The sequence below is a fragment of the Heptranchias perlo genome, chromosome 10 (genome assembly GCF_035084215.1).
Source record: "Heptranchias perlo isolate sHepPer1 chromosome 10, sHepPer1.hap1, whole genome shotgun sequence".
In the NCBI taxonomy this organism is placed as follows: Eukaryota; Metazoa; Chordata; class Chondrichthyes; order Hexanchiformes; family Hexanchidae; genus Heptranchias; species Heptranchias perlo.
In genome coordinates this window covers 63,218,942-63,243,092 of record NC_090334.1, presented here as the reverse complement: position 1 = coordinate 63,243,092, position 24,151 = coordinate 63,218,942, and the positions used below count along the sequence as shown (strand labels likewise).

The 24,151-nt window shown below is 42.1% G+C and overlaps 1 protein-coding gene across 1 annotated transcript in view; it reads right to left on the bottom strand.

Annotated features, from left to right (window-relative positions):
- The window catches only part of LOC137326650 (protein unc-79 homolog), a 180,337-nt gene that overhangs the window by 104,892 nt on the left and 51,294 nt on the right, over positions 1-24,151 (bottom strand). The window contains exons 12-17 of the mRNA XM_067991943.1: positions 19,451-19,680; positions 18,303-18,474; positions 16,577-16,807; positions 12,501-12,691; positions 3,175-3,298; positions 400-540 (exon numbers count right to left, since the gene is read on the bottom strand). Coding sequence (XP_067848044.1) covers positions 400-540; positions 3,175-3,298; positions 12,501-12,691; positions 16,577-16,807; positions 18,303-18,474; positions 19,451-19,680 — 1,089 coding nt within the window. The remainder of the gene's footprint in view (positions 1-399; positions 541-3,174; positions 3,299-12,500; positions 12,692-16,576; positions 16,808-18,302; positions 18,475-19,450; positions 19,681-24,151) is intronic.

The following is a 24,151-nucleotide window of genomic DNA, read 5'->3' as shown; positions in this document are numbered from 1 at the left end:
TTGATAATGTCAAATTCTTCTATGTTATTTTAACAAAGTCATTAACTTACTTCAAGTAAATGGGTTACCAATTTTGGTCAATTTTGCCCCCATAGGCATTTGACACATTTGTCATTGAGCTAAAAATAGCACGTGGAAGCATTTCATACACAATGAATCAAGATTCTACTATTGAAAAGATGCCAACTTTTACATACTAAAATTTAGCTGAACTGAACAACAACAAAAGTTGGTGGCAAAATGAAGCCTATGCCAAATGCCTGCAGAGCATTCCATCTGGCGCAGGAAGGGAGGGAAGGAATTAACTGAGTCAGCCCATCCCATGAAAAATTAGAAGTAGCAAATGAAATAATTCCAAAATCTGTCCAGTTAATTGAAACACACTCAAGTGAAACTTACCCTTCGAGCAGTCAGATTTCCTGGCTGCTCATTGGCTCTTGCTTTTCTCTGATTGGCCAATTCCTTGGCAGAGTTCACTCCATCAGAAAACATACTGATCAACAGCTGTAGAGGAACAATTATATCCAGTTCTGATAAGACCTAAGCAAAGAGTAATCAAAAGTTACATTTGTTAAACAGCAGGACATTAAAAATTTAAACACTTGCAAAACATAATTTGATCATTTATTACTTGAAAAATTTGAATTTTATGGGCTCTCAATGTACTTTGATTCTCAAACAACTTAATTAAACTGCTTCATATCCAATGATAATGGATGATAAGGGAAAAGTAAACATGATTTTTTTTTATAATGATTAATTTTAAAATTGATTATTGGTGATTCATGACAGCTATTTTTTTAAACTTGCACTGTGGTTGCACAACAGTTGCCTTTTTTGCATATTTATAAACTTAGAGACATTTATTTTCAAACACAAAATCTTCTAATTTATTAAAGATATTAAATAACTTCTAGGTGCTAATAAGCAAAGAAGCCACATGATCATCACTATAACATTCTCAGATGTACAATAATCTCTGATATCATAACAAAATGCCTCTGGTTCACTCTAATAGAGGCTGCATTTAAACTAAATGTGAATCATCTTTGCATTTGCTTTGGTTGGATGCTAAAAAGTTGTAGTATAAATCCAGAGCTCCAAACAGTCTCACTTGACATCAGAGCAGACCTTGATTCTGGATTTACATCACAGCTTTAGCATCGGTGTGAAGCAAAACCAATGCTACACTTGTAAGCTACCGGGAGCTTTAGGGTCAGGTCTGATTGTTTGCCTATAAGGGATTCACAGACTTTTCTCTTTAATGTAGTGTTTAGAAGTTGCTTTTTTGCATGTGCACATACACACACACCACCCACCCCCCCCCCCCCCCCGTGCAGTTGTAGCGCAGATCCATTCCAGAGTGATTGTAATGCAGTGAAATAAGGAGTCAGTCTGTGCAATTGTGTAAATAAATCTTGTTGGGGTCAGTTCTTGGCTAATCTATAATTTTATGCAGTAGATAACCAATGGGACTAAAAGCCGATAAATCCCTTGGACCTGATGGCCTACATCTGAGGGTTCTAAAAGAGGTGGATGCAGAGATAGTGGCTGTAGAGATAGTGGATGCATTGGTTGCGATCTTCCAAAATTCCCTAGATTCTAGAAAAGGTCCCAGCGGATTGGAAGGTAGCAAATGTAACCCCGCTATTCAAGAAAGGAGGGAGAGAGAAAACAGGGAACTACAGGCCAGTTAGCCTGACATCAGTCATCGCAAAAATGCTGGAATCCATTATTAAGAAAGCAGTAACAGGGCAATTAGAAAATCATAATATGTTTAGGCAGAGTTAACATAGTTTTTTGAGGATGTAACTAGCAGGGTAGATAAAGGAGAACCAGTGGATGCAGTTTATTTGGGTTTTCAAAAGGCATTTGATAAGTTGCCGCATAAAAGGTTGTTACACAAGATAAGGGCTCATGGAATTAGGGGCAATATATTAGCATGGATAGAAGATTGGTTAACGGACAGAAAACAGAGAGTAGGGATAAACAGGTCATTTTTAGGTTGGCAAGCTGTAGTGGGGTGCTGCAAGGATCAGTGCTTGGGCCTCAACTATCTACAATCTCTGTTAATGACTTAGATGAAGGGACCGAGTGTAATGTATCCAAGTTTGCTGATGATACAAAGATAGGTGGGGAAGTAAGCTGTGAGGAGGACACAAAGAGTCTACAAAGGGATATAGACAGGTTATGTGAGTTGGCAAGAAGGTGACAGATGGAGTATAATGTGGAGAAATGTGAGGTTATTCACTTTGGTAGGAAGAAGAGAAACAGAATATTTTTTAAGTGGTGAGAAACTATTAAATGTTGGTGCACAGAGAGATTTGGGTGTCCTCGTACAAGAAACACAAAACGCTAGCATATAGGTACAGAAAGCAATTAGGAAGGCAAATGGCATGTTGACCTTCATTACAAGGGGTTTGGAGTACAAGAGTAAGGAAGTCTTACTACAGTTGTACAGAGCTTTGGTGAGACCTCACCTTGAGTACTGTGTATAGTTTTGATCTCCTTATCTAAGGAAGGATATACTTGCCTCAGAGGAGGTGCAACAAAGGTTCACTAGATTGATTTCCGGGATGAGAGGGTTGTCCTATGAGAAGAGTTTGAGGAGAATGGGCCTGTACTTTCTGGAGTTTAGAGGAATGAGCAGTGATCTCATTGAAACATTTAAGATTCTAAAGGGGTTTGACAGGGTAGATGACAAGAGGTTGTTTCCTCTGGATGGAGAGTCTAGAACTAGGGGGCAGAGTCTCAGGATAAAGGTTCAGCCATTTAAGACTCAGAGGGTTATGAATCTTTGGAATTCCCTACCCCAGGGGGCTGTGGATGCTGAGTCATTAAGTATATTAAAGACTGAGATCAATAGATTTTTGGACTCCAGGGAAATCAAGGGGTATGGGGATCAGGCGGCAAAGTAGAGTTGAGGTCGAAGATCAGCCATGATCTTATTCAACGGCGGAGCAGGCTCAAGGAACTGTATGGCCCACTACTGCTCCTATTTCTTATGTTCTTATGGCAACACTGAATGACTGATGTTGTCTGTAGCAGTTACAACAGAAGCACAGAGTTGCGACAGTGTACATCTCAGGAACTATTCAAAAACAATAAAAATATAGATGTGATATTGATACTAAGTTTTGAAATTAAACCTCATTTATAAGGATATACACTTACATGAAGCCAAAGTAAAGCTTGTTCCTGTACTGAAGCAGGGTAGCCAGTGAATCTGCAGCTAATAAAACCAAACATCTCTTCCAAGGAAAATGGCAATGGGCAAAGCTCAATATCAAACATTTTGCTGAAAATAAATTAATGTTAATATTATCTTCAAATCAGAATGATAACAGAAATACTAATAAAATATAATTAGGCACATCATTAATAGAATACTATCACATATCAATTTTATAATTTTTAAATGTTATTATGAATATTAAAGGAGAAAGTGCCTGTAGCAAAAGGATGTGTTCATTATAAAGCACTTGCTCCTTGAAGTCTTCCCCAGATTATGTTTATTAACTTCCACAACTCCAAGTAGACCAATAATGTTGAAAGCTCAATGCACTCAGGTGTTGTCAATGGTAAGCAAGTGAATTTACCAGGCAGACAGGAGATTGACCATATTATCACTCCTGGATGATGTTTGGAGCCCACAATGAATTTCCTAACCTGGTACCAAATGAGTTATACTCTTGGCTTGCTGTGAACAGAGCAAAATTCAATCAGTGCAGTTTGTCAGGGAATTGGGATGAGGCATCATTTTTTTGTAAGTAAATGAGCCGACTGAAGCAGGGTAGCCAATGAATCTACAGCTAATAAAACCAAACATATTTTCCAAGCAAATTAGTAATGGACAAGCTCAATACCTGAAGAGCAGGGGAATGCTCTCTGGTGTCGTGGCCAATATTTATCCCTCAACTAACATCATTAAAATAAGGATTATATGGTCATTATCTCATTGCTGTTTGTGGGACCTTGCTGTGCACAAATTGGCTGCCGCGTTTCCTGCATTACATAGGAACAGGAGTAGGCCATTCAGCCCCTCGTGCCTGCTCCGCCATTTGATAAGATCATGGCTGATCTGTGATCTAACTCCATGGACCTGCCTTTGGCCCATATCCCTTAATACCTTTGGTTGCCAAAAAGCTATCTATCTCACATTTAAATTTAGCAATTGAGCTAGTATCAGGGAGGTACGGTAGCATAGTGGTTATGTTACTGGGCTAGTAATCCAGAGGCCTGGACTAAATCCAGAGTCATGAGTTCAAATCCCGCCATGGCAGCTGGCGAATTTAAATTCAATTAATTAAATTTTAAAAAATCTGGAATTAAAATGCAAGTATCAGTAATGATGGCCATGAAACTACCGGATTGTCGTAAAAACCCATCTGGTTCACTAATGTCCTTTAGGGAAGGAAGCCTGCCGCCCTTACCCGGTCTGGCCTATATGTGACTCCAGACCCACAGCAATGTGGTTGATTCTTAATTGCCCTCTGAAATGGCCTAGCAAGCCACTCAGTTGTAAAATCTCGCTACGAAAAGTCATAATAAGAATAAAACCGGACAGACCACCCGGCATCGGACCACTAGGCACCGGACACGACAACGGCAAAACACCAAGCCCAGTCGACCCTGCAAGGTCCTCCTTACGAACATCTGGGGACTTGTGCCAAAATTGGGAGAGCTGTCCCACAGACGAGTCAAGCAACAGCCTGACATAGCCATACTCACAGAATCATATCTTTCAGCCAACGTCCCAGACTCTTCCATCACCATCCCTGGGTATGTCCTGTCCCACCGGCAGGACAGACCCACCAGAGGTGGCGGTACAGTGATATACAGTCAGGAGGGAGTGGCCCTGGGAGTCCTCAACATTGACTCTGGACCCCATGAAATCTCATGGCATCAGGTCAAACATGGGCAAGGAAACCTCCTGCTGATTACCACCTACCGTCCTCCTCCATGTTGAACACCACTTGGAGGAAGCACTGAGGGTAGCAAGGGCACAAAATGTACTCTGGGTGGGGGACTTCAATGTCCATCACCAAGAGTGGCTCGGTAGCACCACTACTGACCGAGCTGGCCAAGTCCTGAAGGACATAGCTGCTAGACTGGGCCTGCGGCAGGTGGTGAGCGAACCAACACGAGGGAAAAACTTACTTGACCTCGTCCTCACCAATCTCCCTGTCGCAAATGCATCTGTCCATGACAGTATTGGTAGGAGTGACCACCGCACAGTCCTCGTGGAGATGAAATCCCGTCTTCGCACTGAGGACACCATCCAACGTGTTGTGTGGCACTACCACCGTGCTAAATGGGATAGATTCAGAACAGATCTAGCAGCTCAAAACTGGGCATCCATGAGGCGCTGTGGGCCATCAGCAGCAGCAGAATTGTATTCCACCACAATCTGTAACCTCATGGCCCGGCATATTCCTCACTCTACCATTACCAACAAGCCAGGGGATCAACCCTGGTTCAATGAGAGTGTAGAAGAGCATGCCAGAAGCAGCACCCGGCGTACCTAAAAATGAGGTGCCAACCTGGTGAAGCTACAACTCAGGACTACATGCATGCTAAACAGCGAAAGCAACATGCTATAGACAGAGCTAAGCGATTCCACAACCAACGGATCAGATCAAAGCTCTGCAGTCCTGCCACATCCAGTCGTGAATGGTGGTGGACAATTAAACAACTAACGGGAGGAGGAGGCTCTGCAAACATCCCCATTCTCAATGATGGCGGAGTCCAGCACGTGAGTGCAAAAGACAAGGCTGAAGCGTTTGCAACCATCTTCAGCCAGAAGTGCCGAGTGGATAATCCATCTCAGCCTCCTCCCGATATCCCCACCATCACGGAAGCCAGTCTTCGGCCAATTCGATTCACTCCACGTGATATCAAGAAACGGCTGAGTGCACTGGATACAGCAAAGGCTATGGGCCCCGATAACATCCCAGCTGTAGTGCTGAAGACTTGTGCTCCAGAACTAGCTGCGCCTCTAGCCAAGCTGTTCCAGTACAGCTACAACACTGGCATCCACCCGACAATGTGGAAAATTGCCCAGGTATGTCCTGTCCACAAAAAGCAGGACAAATCCAATCCGGCCAATTACCGCCCCATCAGTCTACTCTCAATCATCAGCAAAGTGATGGAAGGTGTCGTCGACAGTGCTATCAAGCGGCACTTACTCACCAATAACCTGCTCACCGATGCTCAGTTTGGGTTCCGCCAGGACCACTCGGCTCCAGACCTCATTACAGCCTTGGTCCAAACATGGACAAAAGAGCTGAATTCCAGAGGTGAGGTGAGAGTGACTGCCCTTGACATCAAGGCAGCATTTGACCGAGTGTGGCACCAAGGAGCCCTAGTAAAATTGAAGTCAATGGGAATCAGGGGGAAAACTCTCCAGTGGCTGGAGTCATACCTAGCACAAAGGAAGATGGTAGTGGTTGTTGAAGGCCAATCATCTCAGCCCCAGGGCATTGCTGCAGGAGTTCCTCAGGGCAGTGTCCTAGGCCCAACCATCTTCAGCTGCTTCATCAATGACCTTCCCTCCATCATAAGGTCAGAAATGGGGATGTTCGCTGATGACTGCACAGTGTTCAGTTCCATTCGCAACCCCTCAGATAATGAAGCAGTCCGAGCCTGCATGCAGCAAGACCTGGACAACATCCAGGCTTGGGCTCATAAGTGGCAAGTAACATTCGCGCCAGATAAGTGCCAGGCAATGACCATCTCCAACAAGAGAGAGTCTAACCACCTCCCCTTCACATTCAACGGCATTACCATCGCCGAATCCCCCACCATCAACATCCTGGGGGTCACCATTGACCAGAAACTTAACTGGACCAGCCATATAAATACTGTGGCTACGAGAGCAGGTCAGAGGCTGGGTATTCTGCGGCGAGTGACTCACCTCCTGACTCCCCAAAGCCTTTCCACCATCTACAAGGCACAAGTCAGGAGTGTGATGGAATACTCTCCACTTGCCTGGATGAGTGCAGCTCCAACAACACTCAAGAAGCTCGACACCATCCAAGATAAAGCAGCCCGCTTGATTGGCACCCCATCCACCACCCTAAACATTCACTCCCTTCACCACCGGCGCACTGTGGCTGCAGTGTGCACCATCCACAGGATGCACTGCAGCAACTCGCCAAGGCTTCTTCGACAGCACCTCCCAAACCCGCGACCTCTACCACCTAGAAGGACAAGGGCAGCAGGCACATGGGAACAACACCACCTGCACGTTCCCCTCCAAGTCACACACCATCCCGACTTGGAAATATATCGCCGTTCCTTCATTGTATCTGGGTCAAAATCCTGGAACTCCCTTCCTAACAGCACTGTGGGAGAACCGTCACCACACGGACTGCAGCGGTTCAAGAAGGCGGCTCACCACCACCTTCTCGAGGGCAATTAGGGATGGGCAATAAATGCCGGCCTTGCCAGCGACGCCCACATCCCGTGAACGAATAAAAAAAAATTTTTTTTTAATTGTCGTTTGCAGAAGAGAGTTCCAAACTTCTACCACCCTTTGTGTGTAGAAATGTTTTCTAATCTCGCTCCTGAAAGGTCTGGCTCTAATTTTTAGACTGTGCCCCCTACTACTAGAATCCCCAACCAGCGGAAATAGTTTCTCTCTATCCACCCTATCTGTTCCCCTTAATATCTTATAAACTTCGATCAGATCATCCCTGAACCTTCGAAACTCTAGAGAATACAACCCCAATTCGTGTAATCTCTCCTCGTAACTTAACCCTTGAAGTCCGGGTATCATTCTAGTAAACCTACGCTGCACTCCCTCCAAGGCCAATATGTCCTTCCGAAGGTGCAGTGCCCAGAACTGCTCACAGTGCTCCAGGTGCGGTCCAACCAGGGTTTTGTATAGCTGCAGCATAACTTCTGCCCCCTTGTACTCTAGTCCTTTAGATATAAAGGCCAGCATTCCATTAGCCTTCTTGATTATTTTCTGAACCTGTTCATGACACTTCAATGATCTATGTACCTGAACCCCTAAGTCCCTTTGGACATCCACTGTTTTTAACTTTTTACCATTTAGAAAGTACCCTTTTTTGATCCAAAGTGGATGACCTCACATATGTCTACATTGAATTCCATTTGCCACAGTTTTGCCCATTCACCTAATCTACCAATATCGCTTTGTAATTTTATGTTTTCATCTACACTGCTCACAATACCACCAATCTTTGTGTCATCGGCAAACTTAGATATGAGACTTTCTGTGCCTTCATCTAAGTCGTTAATAAATATTGTGAATAATTGAGGCCCCAAGACAGATCCCTGCAGGACTCCTCTAGTCACATCCTGCCAATGTGTGCACCTACCCATTATCCCGACTCTCTGTCGCCTTTCGCTCAGCCAACTTCCTAACCAAGTCCGTACTTTTCCCTCGATTCCACGGGCTTCTATCTTAGCTAACAGTCTCTTATGTGGGACCTTATCAAATGCCGTCTGGAAGTCCATATAAATAACATCCATTGACATTCCCCTTTCCACTACTTTAGTCACCTCTTCAAAAAATTCAATCAGGTTTGTCAGGCACGACCTACCTTTCACAAATCCATGCTGGCTCTCTCTGGTTAACTGAAAATTCTTGAAGGTGTTCAGTCACCCTATCCTTAATTATAGACTCCAGCATTTTCCCCACAACAGATGTTAGGCTAACTGGTCTATAATTCCCTGGTTTCCCTCTCTCCTTTCTTAAAAAGCGGAGTGACATGTGCAATTTTCCAATCTAGAGGGACAGTTCCTGAATCTAGAGAACTTTGAAAGATTATAGTTAGGGCATCCGCAATGTGCTCACCTACTTCCTTTAATATCCTGGGATGGAAACCATCTATTCCTGGGTATTTGTCACTCTCGTGCTATTATTTTCTTCATTACTGTTGTTTTACTTATGTTAATTTTATTGAGTCCCTGTCCCCGATTCAATACAAGTTTTCTTGGGATTTCCGGCATGCTATCCTCTTTTTCTACTGTAAATACTGATGCAAAGTAATTGTTCAACATGTCCGCCATTTCCCCATTGTCAATGACAATATCCCCACTTTCAGTTTTCAAGGGGCCAACACTGCTCCTGACCACCCTCTTTTTCCTAATATAACTATAGAAGTTCTTCGTATTGGTTTTGATATCCCTTGCAAGTTTCTTTTCATACTCTCTTTCTGTAGCTCTTACTATCTGTTTTGTGACCCTTTGTTGATCTTTGTATCTTTCCCATCCGCCAGGATCTGTGCCATTTTTTGCCTTTTTGTATGCCCTTTCCTTATGTCTTATACTGTCCCTTACCTCTTTCGTTGTCCATGGCTGTTTTTTTTGGCAAGTAGAGTTCTTGCCCCTCAGGGGTATAAACCAATTCTGTATCACGTGAAATGTTTCATTAAACATTTCCCACTGATCATCAGTCGTTTTACCCATTAACAGATTTGCCCAGTTTACTGTGGACAGTCTCTGTCTTATCCCATTGAAGTCGGCCTTGCCCAAGTCTAGAACCTTAGTAGCTGATTCACTTTTTTCCCTTTCAAACACTACCTTGAACTCGATCATGTTATGATCACTATTGGATAGATGTTCACGCACAGTTAAGCCGTTAACTAAATCTGGTTCATTACTCATTACTAAATCTAGTATGGCTTGCCCCCTTGTTGCCTCTAGGACATACTGCTGTAGAAAACTATCCCGGACACAGTCAAGAAATTCATTACCTTTCTGACAGTTGCTAGTCTGCTTTTCCCAATCCATGTGAAGGTTAAAGTCCCCCATTAAGACCACTATGCCTTTCAACAGTAACTACGGTTCAAAAGTACTTCATTGGTTGTGAAGGAATTTGGGACATCCTGAGGTTGTGAAAGGCACTATATAAATGCAAATCTTTCTTTTTATTTTCTTACTGAGCATTGAATGGATGGATAAATTGTGAAAGGAGTGCTGATCAAGTGGCATGGAGTTGTCAGCATTGTGGGTTACCCTTTGCCAGTTCAATAATTTTTGAAAGAATTTTACAAAACCATTTCAGGAGTGCTGCAGTTGGTTTATTAACAGACTAGTATGCAGATTAATTAATCTCTGTAGGAAGAATTTAAGGGTAAATTCAGTGTTATCACAATCTGAAATAGGCGTCAACACTGCAGCACCAATTCTCTGATCCACACTCCCTTCAAGTATGACTCCCAACTGGGAGAACGGAATCACAGAACGTGCTATTTATTCTAATCTTCTGTGTTGAAAATTGCAAAGAGTTTTATTTGTTTAATAAAGAAAGACTACCAATAAATTTGAAGTAAACATAATTAAATGGGAGGGGGATTGGAAAAATTCTTCAGGTATCTTGTTATTTCCATGAAAATAGTTGTAAATTTATCCCATTAGTTTTATCCCCACATGCATGTTATAAAAGTTACTGGGCCCAATATTAGGAGGGCGGCAGGTTCGCAGTGGGGGGTCGACTGGGCGCGTGGGTAATGCGCCCAGTGAAATCGGGGTGCTCCGCATGGAATCGCAGCCTAATTGCAGCCACTTACCTGTGCTTCCGGGTTTCGCGCTGGTAAGCTGCGCAGCAGGCGGACTGCGCATGCGCAGCATAGGCTGTCAGCTGGAGGAGCCCTATTTAAAGGGACAGTCCTCCACTGATTGATGCTGCAGAAAATAGGAAAAATTACAGCATGGAGCAGCCCAGGGGGAAGGCTGCTCCCAGGTTTAATGATGCCTCACTCCAGGTATTATTGGATGGGGTGAGGAGGAGGGGGAGGACAGAGATCTTCCCCCCCGGCAGGCGGCAGGAAGCGGCCTGCCTCTGCCACCAAGAAGGCCTGGCTCGAGGTGGCAGAGGAGGTCACCTGCACCACCAACATATCGCCCACCTGCATACAGTGCAGGAGGCACTCCAATGACCTAAGTAGGTCAGCCGAAGTGAGTACACTTACTCATTCCCCTACACTCCATCTGCCACATCACCGCCCCCACCCCACATCTCCTTCTGCACTGCCAACACTACTCTGTCACATCACTCCTCACACCCACTCAAATCTCATCCTCATCGTACCTGCACTTACTCACCTCGCCAGTACTCATCCCGCCACCACCACTCAACCCAATCCTCATACAATCTCATGGCTCTATCTCATACTCACCCTCTCATGCATCTCTTTCACAGTCAGCCTCACTCAACCTGCCACTACCTGTGCTGCAGCCACAGGGCATGCATCACATGTGTGCAATAGGAAGTGTAAGGCAAACGTGTCGTGAGCATGAAGGGGATGCACAAGGGTGTTTGAGGGTTTGTCATGGTTTTTACTTATATTTGATTTCTGATCAACTCACATAACGTATTATATTGTCACCACTACTGCCACGTCTTTGCGAATCTTGTCTGGTTTGTGCAATAATGCCCTTTCCTGAGGATCACAATGAAGACCCACAACTGATGCCACCCATTATGTCACTGCAGAGTGGGTGTAGGTGTATTTGCAGGGCTCTTTTGTGCAGACGATTGAGAGACGTCGGCGATGTCCTCGGTGGCACCCTGGAAGGAGGCGGAGGAGAAGTTGTTGAGGGCAGTGGTGACTTTGACAGCAACAGGTAAGAACATGGTGCTCGGGCCAGCCGGGAGCAGCTCGGCATGAAGGAGGCTGCTCAGAGAGGTCCAGGAAGCTGAGCCTCGGTCTGTAGACCCTGTGGCGAGGGTAGTGCCCTCTGCGACACATCTCTCTCTGCCGTTGCCCTCCCTCCTGCTGTGCAGGTGGATGTGTCACAGCACTGTGTTGTGGGACTCCACGTGTCAGAGGTGGACAGCGTGGCTGGCGAGGCTGGTGATGCTGTTCGTCCTCCGAGGAGGTCATGACTGCAGTTACAGTGGCCCCCATCCGGTAGATGTACATTTGAGGGGGTCCTTAAGGTAGATAAATGTGTCTGGACACCGAGGTAAGTGTGCAAGTTGGTGAATTTTATTGTTCGGAGAAGGGTGGTGGAGGCCAAACCTTGTCCAAAGTGACAGAGTGGCCTCCTGCAATGAGTGAGGGTCTCCCCCCACCCCTACCTGTCAAATGGACCTTTGCAGCTGCCACAAGCTGATGGCTGCAACACGTCCATTTGAACTGGGAGTGTTTCCCCCAGTACGGGAAACAGTCCCAGTTGTTTGCAAAATCCCACCCCTCCTAAAATATCATGTTAATCAGGTCTCTAAACGACCTGAAATACCTAAATAATTACTTTAAGTGGCACCCCGCCGGCTTTAATTGCCTGCGGGAGTCCCACATGCGGGGGCTGCGCGCGCACGTCAGCGCGTCACTGGGGAACCCAGAAGTGGGCGGGTTGGAGCCGGGCTCCGGAATCCCCTATTTTCGCAGCCCCCCCGCCCGCCACAAACGCACCCGCTCGGGGGGGGGGGGGGGTGAAAATCGAGCCCACTATCTCAAACCTAATACTTTTTTAAAAAAGAAACAGAACGGAAGCAATTGGACGACCAACTTTGCACAAACCTTAAAACCTCCTTAAATTCTTTCAGTTGGTTATCCGGCACCTCAGTTCGGATGGATTCCAACCATTCAGGCATAATGCATTCCCACACCGCCTGATTTATAACATTGTATGGAATGAGGCACAGGATTCGATTCAAGCCTTCTTTTAGCTGTGTCACAGTACTGCAGCACTTGTCCCAGTAGCCACCAACCTGGAAAAAACACATCGCATCAGTACAATAATAACAACAACTTGCTTTTAAATAGCACCTTTCACACAGAAAAAACATCCAAAAGGTCCTTCACAAAAGTGTAATCAGACAAAAATTGACACAGAGCCAAAGAAAGAGATATTAGGAGGGACGACTAAAAGCTTTGTCAAAGCGGAGGGTTTTAAGGAGGGTCTTAAAGGAAGAGAGGAAGGTTGACAGATGACAGATGCCACAGCCTAGGGCCTAGATGGCTGATGGCACGGCCGCCAATGATGAGGCAAAGGGGGCGGGAGGAAATGGAAATGAATGGATGGTCTCAACCTTAGTGCCAAAGAAGTCCATGAGCTCCTCACACTTGTTGTTAGAGGTGACAGTGGTGGGGGCAGGGAAGAGGGGATTAAGGAGACGGTTGGTAGTAGAGAAAAGATGTATGCTTCAAATCTGCTATCAAAGTAATTCATAATAGAATTAGTAAATAATATGAAGCAGCTATTTGCTAGCTACTGTGTGTGCTTCTTCCAAGACCTATATGCAGTCATGTTTCTCCACTATAGTTTGATTAAGGCTTTCTCTGTGTTGCTAGGACCATGCAAATCTCATCTGTGGAAAGCAAACAACCAGTCTCGAATCATGAAGGTTGTAAGATTGATAAGATATTCCGGGATGTTGCTCAATTAGTTTTTAAGAATTTGCCGAAGATATTCTGGGACGTTGCTCAATTAGTTTTTAAGAATTTGCAGAATTTCCCTCAGTAGATTAAAGAATTTAAGTACAGTCCATGATAACAACAGGAATAATGTGCATTTTGCAGTCAGAGTCCAGAGACTAGATAGCTGGTTGAGGATCTGGGGCTTGGATGACTGGCTGACTGGCTGGCAGTCAGAGTCCAGGGCCTGAATGTTTGGTTGGCTGTCAGGTTTTGGCCCTGGCTGGCAGCAGAGGAGCCGGGGCAGCAAGGCCGGGTCAGTTTGAGGACGTGGGAGATCAGCAGCAAGTTCTTTTGTTCACAAATCCTGGATGCTGAACATATTAAAGTATTCTGCATTTTACATATTTAACCACGTCCAAATTAATTTTTTGGAATAAGTTTTGATGAATCAGAATATAATCTTTTCACTTCTGGGATGTGGGCTCAAGCACAAATAACAAATTGAAGGCATCTATCTCACAGTCTTTGATGACCATTAAGGCTTCTATTTTACAATGTCATATATGAAATAATTTTGGACATCTTCAATACAATTCTCATTGCACATACAACACAAACCTACTTTTAATCTTGACACTAACTGATGGACAATTACAGCCAAAATATTAATCTATTTTTCTCTCTCATGTGCTGTACATTTTCAATCATTTCTATTTTATTTTAATAAATCAACTGTCTTGCTCAAAGTGGTCATAATATTACAGAGAGTGGCAATAACACACTATACTGAGGATGATGCACTTCTAATAATGGAGTTTCATAGTTTCATTGTATGATATAACACAGATGGAGGCCATTCGGCCCATTGTGCCTGTGCCAGCTCTTTGAAAGAGCTATCCAGTTTGTCCCACTCACCTGCTGTTATCCCATAGCCCTGTAATTTTTTTTCTTTCAAGTATTTATCCAATTCCCTTTTGAAAGTTATTATTAAATCTGCTTCCACTATCCTTACAGCTAGTGCATTCCAGATCATAACAACTTGCTGCGTTAAAAAATGTTTCCTCATGTCACCTCTGGTTCTTTTGCCAATCACCAAATCAATTAAATCGGTGTCCTCTGGTTACTGACCCTTCTATCACTGGAAACAGTTTCTCTTTATTTAGTCTATCGAAACCGCTTATGGTTTATCAAATCTCCTCATAACCTTCTCTACTCTAAGGAGAACAACCCCAGCTTCTCCAGTCTCTCCACATAACTGAAGTCCCTCCTCCCTGGTACCATTCTAGTAAATCTCCTCTGCACCTTCTCTAAGGCCTTGACATCCTTCCTAAAGCCCAGAATTGAACACAATACTCCAGCTGACGGCTAACCAGTGTTTTATAAAGGGTTGGCATAACTTCCTTGCTTTTGTACTCTATGCCTCTATTAATAAAGCCCAGGATTCCATATGCTTTTTTAACAGCCTTCTCAACTTGCCTTACCACCTTCAAAGATTTGTGTACATACACCCCCTGGTCTCTCTGTTCCTGCACTCCCTTTAAAATTGTACCATTTAGTTTATATTGCCTCTCCTCATTCTTCCTACCAAAATGTATCACTTCACACATCTCTGCATTAAATTTCATTTCTGCCCATTTCACCAGTCTGTCTATGTCCTCCTGAAATCTATTACTATCCTCCACATTGTTTACTACATTTCCAAGTTTCGTGTCATCTGCAAACTTTGAAATTATACCCTGTACACCCAAGTCCAGGTCATTAATATATATCAAAAAGAGCAGTGGTCCTATCACCGACCCCTGGGGGACACCACTGTATTCTTCCCTCCAGTAAAACAAACATTCACCACTGCTCTCTGCTTTCTGTCCCTTAGCCAATTATATTTCCACGCTGCCACTTTAATCCCATGGACTTTAATTTTGCTAACAAGTCTATTGTGTGGTACTTTATCAAAGGCCTTTTCAAAGTCCACATGCAATGGAGGAATGATGTAATGCATCAGTTATATTACACTTAACCTGTATATGCTTAGCATGAGCCTATCTACTGCCACTCTCAGGTGTAGCATGCTTAGTAAACCAAAATTAAATATAACCTTAGCATTACATTTTATTTCATAAGATCTAATAAACATAAACTGATTTCAAACTCAGAAAAATGTTACTTTACTCCTTTAAAATGTATAGTATTACAGGTTAATCATTTGTTTTTTCAATATTAATTCTTGGGATGTCGGCGTTTCAGACAAGACCAGCATTTATTGCCCATCCCTAGTTGTCCTTGTGAAGGAGGTGGTGAGCCTTCTTTTTGAACCACTGCAGTCCGTGTGGTGAAGGTGCACCCACAATGCTGTTAGGCAGGGAGTTCCAGGATTTTGACCCAGCGACAATGAAGGAACAGCGATGTATGTCCAGGTAAGGATGGTGTGAGACTTTGAGGAGAACTTGGAGGTGGTGGGTGTTCCCATGCACCTGCAGCCCTTGTCCTTCTAGGTGGTGGAGATTGCGTGTTTGGGAGGTGCCGCTGAAGAAGCCATGGTGAATTGCCGCTGCGCATCCTGTAAATAGTACACACTGCAGCCATGGTACGGTGATGGTGGAGGGAATGGATGTTCAAGCCAGTGGATACGGTGACAATCAAGCGGACTGCTTTGTCCTGGATGGTGTTGAGCTTCTTGAGTGTTGTTGGAGCTGCACTCATCCACGCAAGTGAAGAGTATTCCATTACACTCCTGACTTTTGCCTTATAGGCGGTAGAGGGGCTGTGTGGAGTCAAGGGGTGAGCCACTCGCCACAGAATACACAGCCTCTGACCTGCTTTAGTCACCATGGCATTTAAGTGGTTGGTCGAGTTCAGTTTCTCGTCAAAGGTGATCCCCAGGATGTTGATGGTGGGAGACTCAGCGATGGTAATGCCATTGAATATCAAGAGGGGTTGGTTATGTTCTCTCTTGTTGGAGATAGTCATTGCCTGACACTTACGTGGCACGAATATTACATGTCACTTATCAGCCCAAGCCTGGATGTTATCCAGGTCTTGCTGCTTGTGGGCACGGACTACTTCATTATCTGAGCAATTGCGAATGGAGCTGAACACTGTACAATCATCAACGTACAACCCCACTTCTGACATGATGGAGGGACAGTTGTGGTGCGGTTAGTGGCCGAGGTGGATTTGTCCTGCTTTTGTAGACGGGACATACCTGGGCAATTTTCCACATTTAAAAAAATACTTACTCTTGCAAACTCCATAGGTTTGGGAAGAAGACACATGACCATTACATCAAATCGAACATCACAAACAGTCTTCAACCATTTGGTGACAAACTGAGGCTTGAGCTTTTCCACCAGACTCCCCACTTCATCATCGAGCATGTACGCAGTGGAATGAAACCACTGAAACATCATGCTGACCAATCTGGCTAAACTTTCTGTAGGTGTGTTTTCACTTGGAGTGCAAAGACTGACCTGCAGAGTAGAAGAAGCATACACAGAAGTATTGCATGAATAACTCATGATATTTATTCATAGAATCAAAGATGGTTACAGCATGGAAGGAGGCCATTCGGCCCATCAAGTCTGCACCGGATCTATGTATAAGCAATCCAGCTAGTCCCACTGCCCCGCCCTATCCCCGTAGCCCTGCACATTTTTTTAATTTCAAGTACTTATCCAGTTCCCTTTTAAAGGCCATGATTGAATCTGCCTCCACCACTCCCTCGATCCTAACCACTCGCTGTGTAAACAAGTTTTTCCTCATGTCTCCTTTGGTTCTTTTGCCAATCACCTTAAATCTATGCCCTCTGGTTCTTGACCCTTCCGCCAAAGGGAATAGTTTCTCTCTCTATCTACTCTGTCTAGACCAGTCATGATTTTGAATACCTCTATCAAATCTCCTCTCGATATTGGGGCAAATTTTTGTCTTCGACGCACGGGTGGTAATCTGGCAGAGCTGATCGCCCACCTGCTGTAGAACTTGCCGAATATTTATTCCACTGATTTCCACTAGATTACTGCCTACACAGCGAAGACAATAATTTGCCCCTAAGTAACATTTCAATAGTAAACAACATATTTTAGGTGAATATAGGAATTTTTTTTTTAAATACTGGGGTACACAATGACTCAACATACCACGCTGTACAATGCTTAGCAATGCAGTAAGGGGGGGGGAGGGGAGGCTATCTTACTCGCTTACACTGCTGAGAGGAGGGAAAGCAGAGTTCTCTACCTGCATTCCCAAATGCGTACAGAAACCTCTGCTCACTGTCCTCAAATGTTAGTGAAATTACTCAAAGAACAGACAAAATAGTTTAACAAGTCAGCTGCACAGTGGCTGCAGTATAATAGTGCTAGCAGCCAATGCACAGTCACCTTTCTCCTGTGGTCTTGTTGCCAATAATAAGCTAATTTCTATGAAATCAGCAGCATTACAATCCATGTCTGGTATTAGTATGGTGCAAGTGATCACAACACAATAGTGACAAACATTCAAAATAGGAAAATAACCTTGGGATTGAGATGATGATCATAAGCAACTCTTGTGGCACTTCAGATAACCAGTGGCATTATCTGAATGCCTAAACAACATTATTATCTTCCGATTCACTTGCAGCAGCAACAACAACAACAACAACTTGCATTTATATAGCGCCTTTAAAGTAGAAAAATGGCCCAAGGCGCTTCACAGGAGCGTTATCAAACAAAATTTGACACCTAGCCACATAAGGAGATATTAGGACAGGTGGCCAAAAGCTGGTCAAAGATGTGGGTTTTTAGGGAGCATCTTAACGGAGGAGAGGTAGAAAGGCGAAGAGGTTTAGAGAGGGAATTCTAGAGCTTAGGGCCAAGGCAGCTGAAGAAACGGCCGCCAATGGTGGAGCATTCATTATCTTCCATGCACTAGGTTTGTTCCAATATATACACATATAAGCATCACATTAAAATAATTTTATTTATTTACCAAAACCCAGATTCCAAACTGACTCAATAGGCGTTGATCATTTTTATCATCATCTTTGTTATCATACTCCATATTGTCCAATGAATGATGGGACAAGGACAAGCCCATTTGTCTTCTTCGATTTAATTCAAACTCCCTCTGCTCTGCGTGATATTCAGCTTCCTTTAGCAAACTAAAGCAAAAACAAGCAAAAATGCAACCGCTAAAAAAATTATCATTCTGAGAATAAAAAAAATCTGAATCAGCACCAAATCTTAAAAAAAAAAGCCCGTCCAACAGCTATATTTTGCTCCCAACTGTCCCATTCATTCATTCCCTTAGTTCTACAACCAAACTTTAAATCAGTTGTGGCAACATATATGATGGAGTCTAAAGGCCACTTTCCCAGCTCTAGGAGGGTTATTTCTTTAGGTGTTTCCGACAAAATAAGTTTCTGATTCTGGCCAGTCAAGTGGAGGCACAGAGCAGGCATCTGGCATTTTCTCACAGAGAAGCTAAAAGAAAGAAAATATCTAAAATATATGTAATCAAAAAGTGTGAAATAGGTTTCTGAAATATTGCTGGAATAATTTAATAATTTAGGAGCTATGACTGCCTAGGAAATAAATACATATTTCTAAGAACTGTAAGAAAATAACGCAGTTTTTCAGCTCTTTAAATCAGAATTGGCTAGCTGCAATGGAGTCTTCAATTACCAATGAGTTTTAAAGAATGCTTATGAAAATAAAAAGTATCATAGATAAACATCGACAATGAATAAACAATTTGGGGACTGATTTGAATTAATTAGCTTTATGGATTGATCAGAATTCTTTATAATCTAAAGTAATATCAGAGTAAACAACTCCATACAATTTGATGCTTACATATTACATTTTGCTTCAGAAGAGTTACAAATGCAGAAAACAGCAAAACAAAATATGCAATATTCATGCAAATAAGTTAAAAGGCAAAAGTCTGATACTGTACAGCAAAACTGTAGCTTTAAAACTGTTTCATTATGGTGCATGGAATGCATTTCCTACAGGAGTTAAGCCTATTATAATATAGCCAAGGTTAATTGTTACAGATGTGGCACAGTATACAAAACAACCATTACATTATATCTTCCGGAAGATCTATTTTTAAGGATTATTATTATTGATTACCTGACTACTGATTCCACAGTACAGACTAGTTCCTCTGCACCACACTCTCTGGTGTTCATAGGAGGGGGTGAAGTCTGGTAAAGATGAGTCTCTGCTGCAGCACCAATCTCGCTGCTATGGTGGTTGTAGTGACACCTTTTGCAGTAGCGCACTGGCCTGTTTCCATGACGACCACAGCATCCTGCTGAGAAGCAGGTAACAACGGCTCTCCTAACGTGTGAGCTACAATTCTTATGAGGAGCAAAACCTTCATATTAATTAAACAAGCCACGAGCTCTCAATTTTATTTGCCAAGTGCTAAACTTCCAAGCAGCCCCATGGTGCAGATTATGATGGAGCGACCAACAACTTTGAATTAGTTCTGATGTTGTCTTTGCGGTTGATGAAACATCATTGACAACCTTAACAAAATTAATATCTGCTTGTACTTTTTTTAAATTGGCTTTTGATGATAGTTATATTTTACAAATTTCCAGACAGCCCACTCAAAAACTGGCCAGATGGCAATCCTACTAGCAGTCCAGCCACGTTGGTGTGTGTGATGAGTTAGATCAGTTTCCAGTTCAGCCACCTAATTTCCCTCCCCTACTTGAAAAGGGACACACTTTATATTATGTTCCTAGGTTTGGATCCAACCTATAAATTAACACTGACATCACAGCCCACTCTCTCAACTAAAAAGGTGGCTCAATAGAAAATTAAAAGTATGTGTCAGGTTACATTTAAACTATCTACCACTAAAAATCTAAATTCTAAAAACAAGTGTAAATATTAGCATTTTCAGTATCAAGTGACCTTCTCCCTTCATCTTGCTAAGTTCAAAAAATGTTGCAGGATATTTAAAGTTCACTGAAATTTCCCTCCCCATTTCACCCGTCTAAAATTAGCTTTCATAATAGTCAACAAGCAACTCCATCGAGAATAGTACTGATCAGTGTCTTTTCTGGTACTAAATGCAGATCATCAAGTGACCATGAGGCACCCAACATAGAAATTTCAGTGAACAGCTAAAATTCTGCTGTGTACTGATAAATAACATCAGATGACCAGATCCTTACTGGATATGTAGGTTTAGTCATCAGTGGGCAGTACCAGGTATTGCCAATGCAGGTACTGGCACATTCTAATTTCATTATTCCACCTCCTCCCCAAGGCACTACCAAATATGTTGAAACATATAACTCTGCCCAACGGGCTTAACGTAATTTTTAGGAACAGCTAAAGGCCATTAGGGCCATCAAGTCTATTCCTTTTTGATGTATTTAACATCCTGTGGTGGATATTTTATTAGTTGATGAACAGAACACCTAATCAATCTTTTTTTGTTAAAACAAAATACTTTTCTCCCCCTTTTTCTTTAACACCAAATCAAACACATGGCTGAAATTCTTTCCCACTGCGAAATGAATTCCAGCTGAACCGCAGGAAGCAGCTGACAAATTCAACACATTACAGGGGATACTGGACTGCGAATGCTGCTGTATTGTCTGTTCATAGCTCCTTACTAATGATACCAAAGAGATGGGGGAAATTTAAAGGCTAATGAAAGAGCATTTCTATTGCATCACCAACTGAAAATCTCTCCACACCTTATGGTAACAGATACAGCCAAAATAAAAATCTTGAGTACCAAATGGCAATCTAATTTATGCAAACTATCCATAGTTTGCTAATTTAATATGAAAACTAAAACAGATGTTATTCTTAGCAGAACTGACATTGTTCCTAAAAAAAAATCTCGATCTCCTGCAAATAAACAACAACATTGTCAAAGCCTCTCTTGCGTTAGATTTTATTTTAAAAAGTCTGAATCTCCTTTCAGTTTTACCTATCTTAGCAATGTCAAATTATATTAGATATTTAGAAACATTTAGTTAGAAGCTAATATTAATTGTTGATCATACATCTGGAGTAAAACTACACAAATTGAGAGAATCTGAGAGAAGTAAAGCAGTATAAAAAACATTTAAGTACATCATGACTTACAGGAGGAAAGATTTCTTCTGCATTATTTGTAGTAAATAGAGAAAAATAAGTCTACAATTTTACCACAAATAGCAAAGGAAATCCATCCCCTCCCCCCGTAGAAATGGAAAACATCTACTCAGTACAAAAGAATTAAATAAAACTTATTTCCCTTAAAGGATAGACAAATGTTCTGTCAGCACAGTGTATTGGTATATCAATGTGTCATATGACAAAGTGATAGGTACAAGCATTCATTGCTGCGATTCCTCTTACAGTAAGGTTCTCTGCTTAGGGGACTGGCATATTAAAGGCTCAGCATTTCCCCACAGGGAGGGAAGGAAAACTGGAGGGAAAGTCAAACTGTTCCACTCTCATGTAGCTCCTATTGTCAGTTACATAACTGCACTGATTTTTTTTTGAGATGGCGTAACAATTCAGTGGACTGCGATAGCTGTATCAAGGGAAGATTTTTAATAAATTGACCCCATTGGTTGCTGGGAGCACTGAAAGACTGGAGTGCCAGCAAACAACAGGTTTTCCACATTGTAGCTGCCCTGGGGTGCAGGTAGGGGGGGGGGAAGCGGGGAGGGGTAATAAATTAAGTGGCCCAGAAAAAAGCCCAAAAGAAATGAGTAGCAACATTGGGCTACAAATCGCACAGAGCGGCGAGGCAATGCTCACCAAAGTACTTACTGCTGGCTCTGTGGGGTCGAATTGCTTGAATTTGAAGTTTAAACAAAATGTGCGCTATCAACCCAGCCTCTGCGCAGCATGAGTTGCCGCGCGGCTGGAAATGTCTGTGAGGAGAAGACACGCCCACAAAATCTGTCAGGAAGAGAAGTCACGCCCACAGATTCAGGCTGCATTGCTCAAGCAGGCAAGCAGTTACTATTTAAAGTTATATTCTGGACATCAATGTAAATAAACATTAATTTTTTTTAATAAAAAGCTAAGGAAATAATTGAATTAAAGACAGAAGGGAAAAGTAAAAAAAAAAATTAATTTAAATGACCAAAAACTATTAAAATAAGGAGTAATATGAGACTCCACATTTTTAAAAGTTAATTTTTAGTTGTTTGGCAGTCATTAAGACTAAATGCGCTGTTAAAACTTAGTTTAGACCTGGTATTTTTAAGCGTACCTGTTCGGTGGCGTAATTAGTTCCTTTCCAGCTGGGCAGATAAGCAAGTTGGCGCTTTTTCAATGATTTCTCTGATTGAAGCATGCGATGGCCCTTTAATTCGCAGCTGTCAAATCGTCAGTGTACCACGAGAGCAAGTTCACGATTTCTGCGTTTTATTGAGCATGTGCAAATGCGGGAATTTGCTCCTTCAATTCACCACTAAAAACTGAGAGCGCTGTTGAGCTCCTCCATTATTTCGGGAGCGATTTCTGGCCCATTAATGCAAAGGAACTAGTTCCAATTTTTTTGCACCAGAGTCATTATAAATTATGCAAAAGGAAATACAATTAAATTAGTTTTTAAAGTAACTATAGCACCTATTAAAAATTTAAAGAAACAATAACCATTACTATAAATGATTATTTATTCAAATAACTTGCTGATTCTCTGTCAACATCTTCATGATGGCTTAACAGTGTTGAGACTTTTTTTAAAAGTGCTAAAGAGACCGCTACTCTTCACATGATACTGGGATTATATACTGAGGCATAACATATGCTATTTGTGACTATTCTGTACCCAAACACAATGGAAATGCAAATACTAAAAATAATCAGGAGAATACTTCAGAGAAAAAGCCTGTGGTAGACCGACACATCTCATGGGTATTAAATTCCTTTCTCTTAAAGACACAATAGTAGCAAGTACATCTCTTTGATGTTGAATAACAATAAGCAGTAACTGAAACAAATTCTGCCATTGTGACTACTATAGCCAATCATTCTGATGCAACTGTAAATTTATTCAGAATGATTATATAACAAATACCTCATTAAAAAGCATAATTTGACACATCTTTGGACAATATAATAATGTTACATTAGAAAACTAGACAATGTAGTCTCCTTAAGATTCAAGTTATTGAGTGGGTTCTAAATTACATTTTTAAAATTATGTTTTCATGACATAAGATTATTTCATTGTGTTTTTCTCCTGAGTATTTGTTCCAATACCATATTTCAAAAGCTTTTTGTAAAATATGCCAGTGAAAAGATTAGAGTGTTCATTGTCATTTACATTTCTGATGCATTTAAAGAACAATAATGGAAAGCTTTTTTGCTGGGGAAGGTCTAGTCTAAAAGTAAAGTAGTAAAGTAATCTTTACATAGCATTTACAGCTTTCTTTTTAACCCATTGACACAAGTTTTTGTAGAACTGTGGATTTTTCTACGATTCTTTCTTCTTTGACATAAATAGTATTTATTCATCCAATTTCAGAATCTAATTAACCTCTCAAAAGGATTGTCACCATACAATTTAACTAAATGCCAACAAACAAATTACTGCTTCCTAAAACAACACACTAGCAATTAGCCTTCTATTTCCAAAATATTGCTTTGGTAAAGATGATGTGGAAAAAGATAACAATTTTATTCAATGTTAATACATAATGTCTCTCTTTTCTGGCCAAAGTCATTATATCATTTAAGTGTCCTACAAACTAGGTATGGCAAAGGAATTAGTTTCCATTCTGCAAGACAAATTGATATGGTAAATACTGAAACCGAAAGAACTGAAACATCAACAAGAAGCCATACGAAAAGCACAAA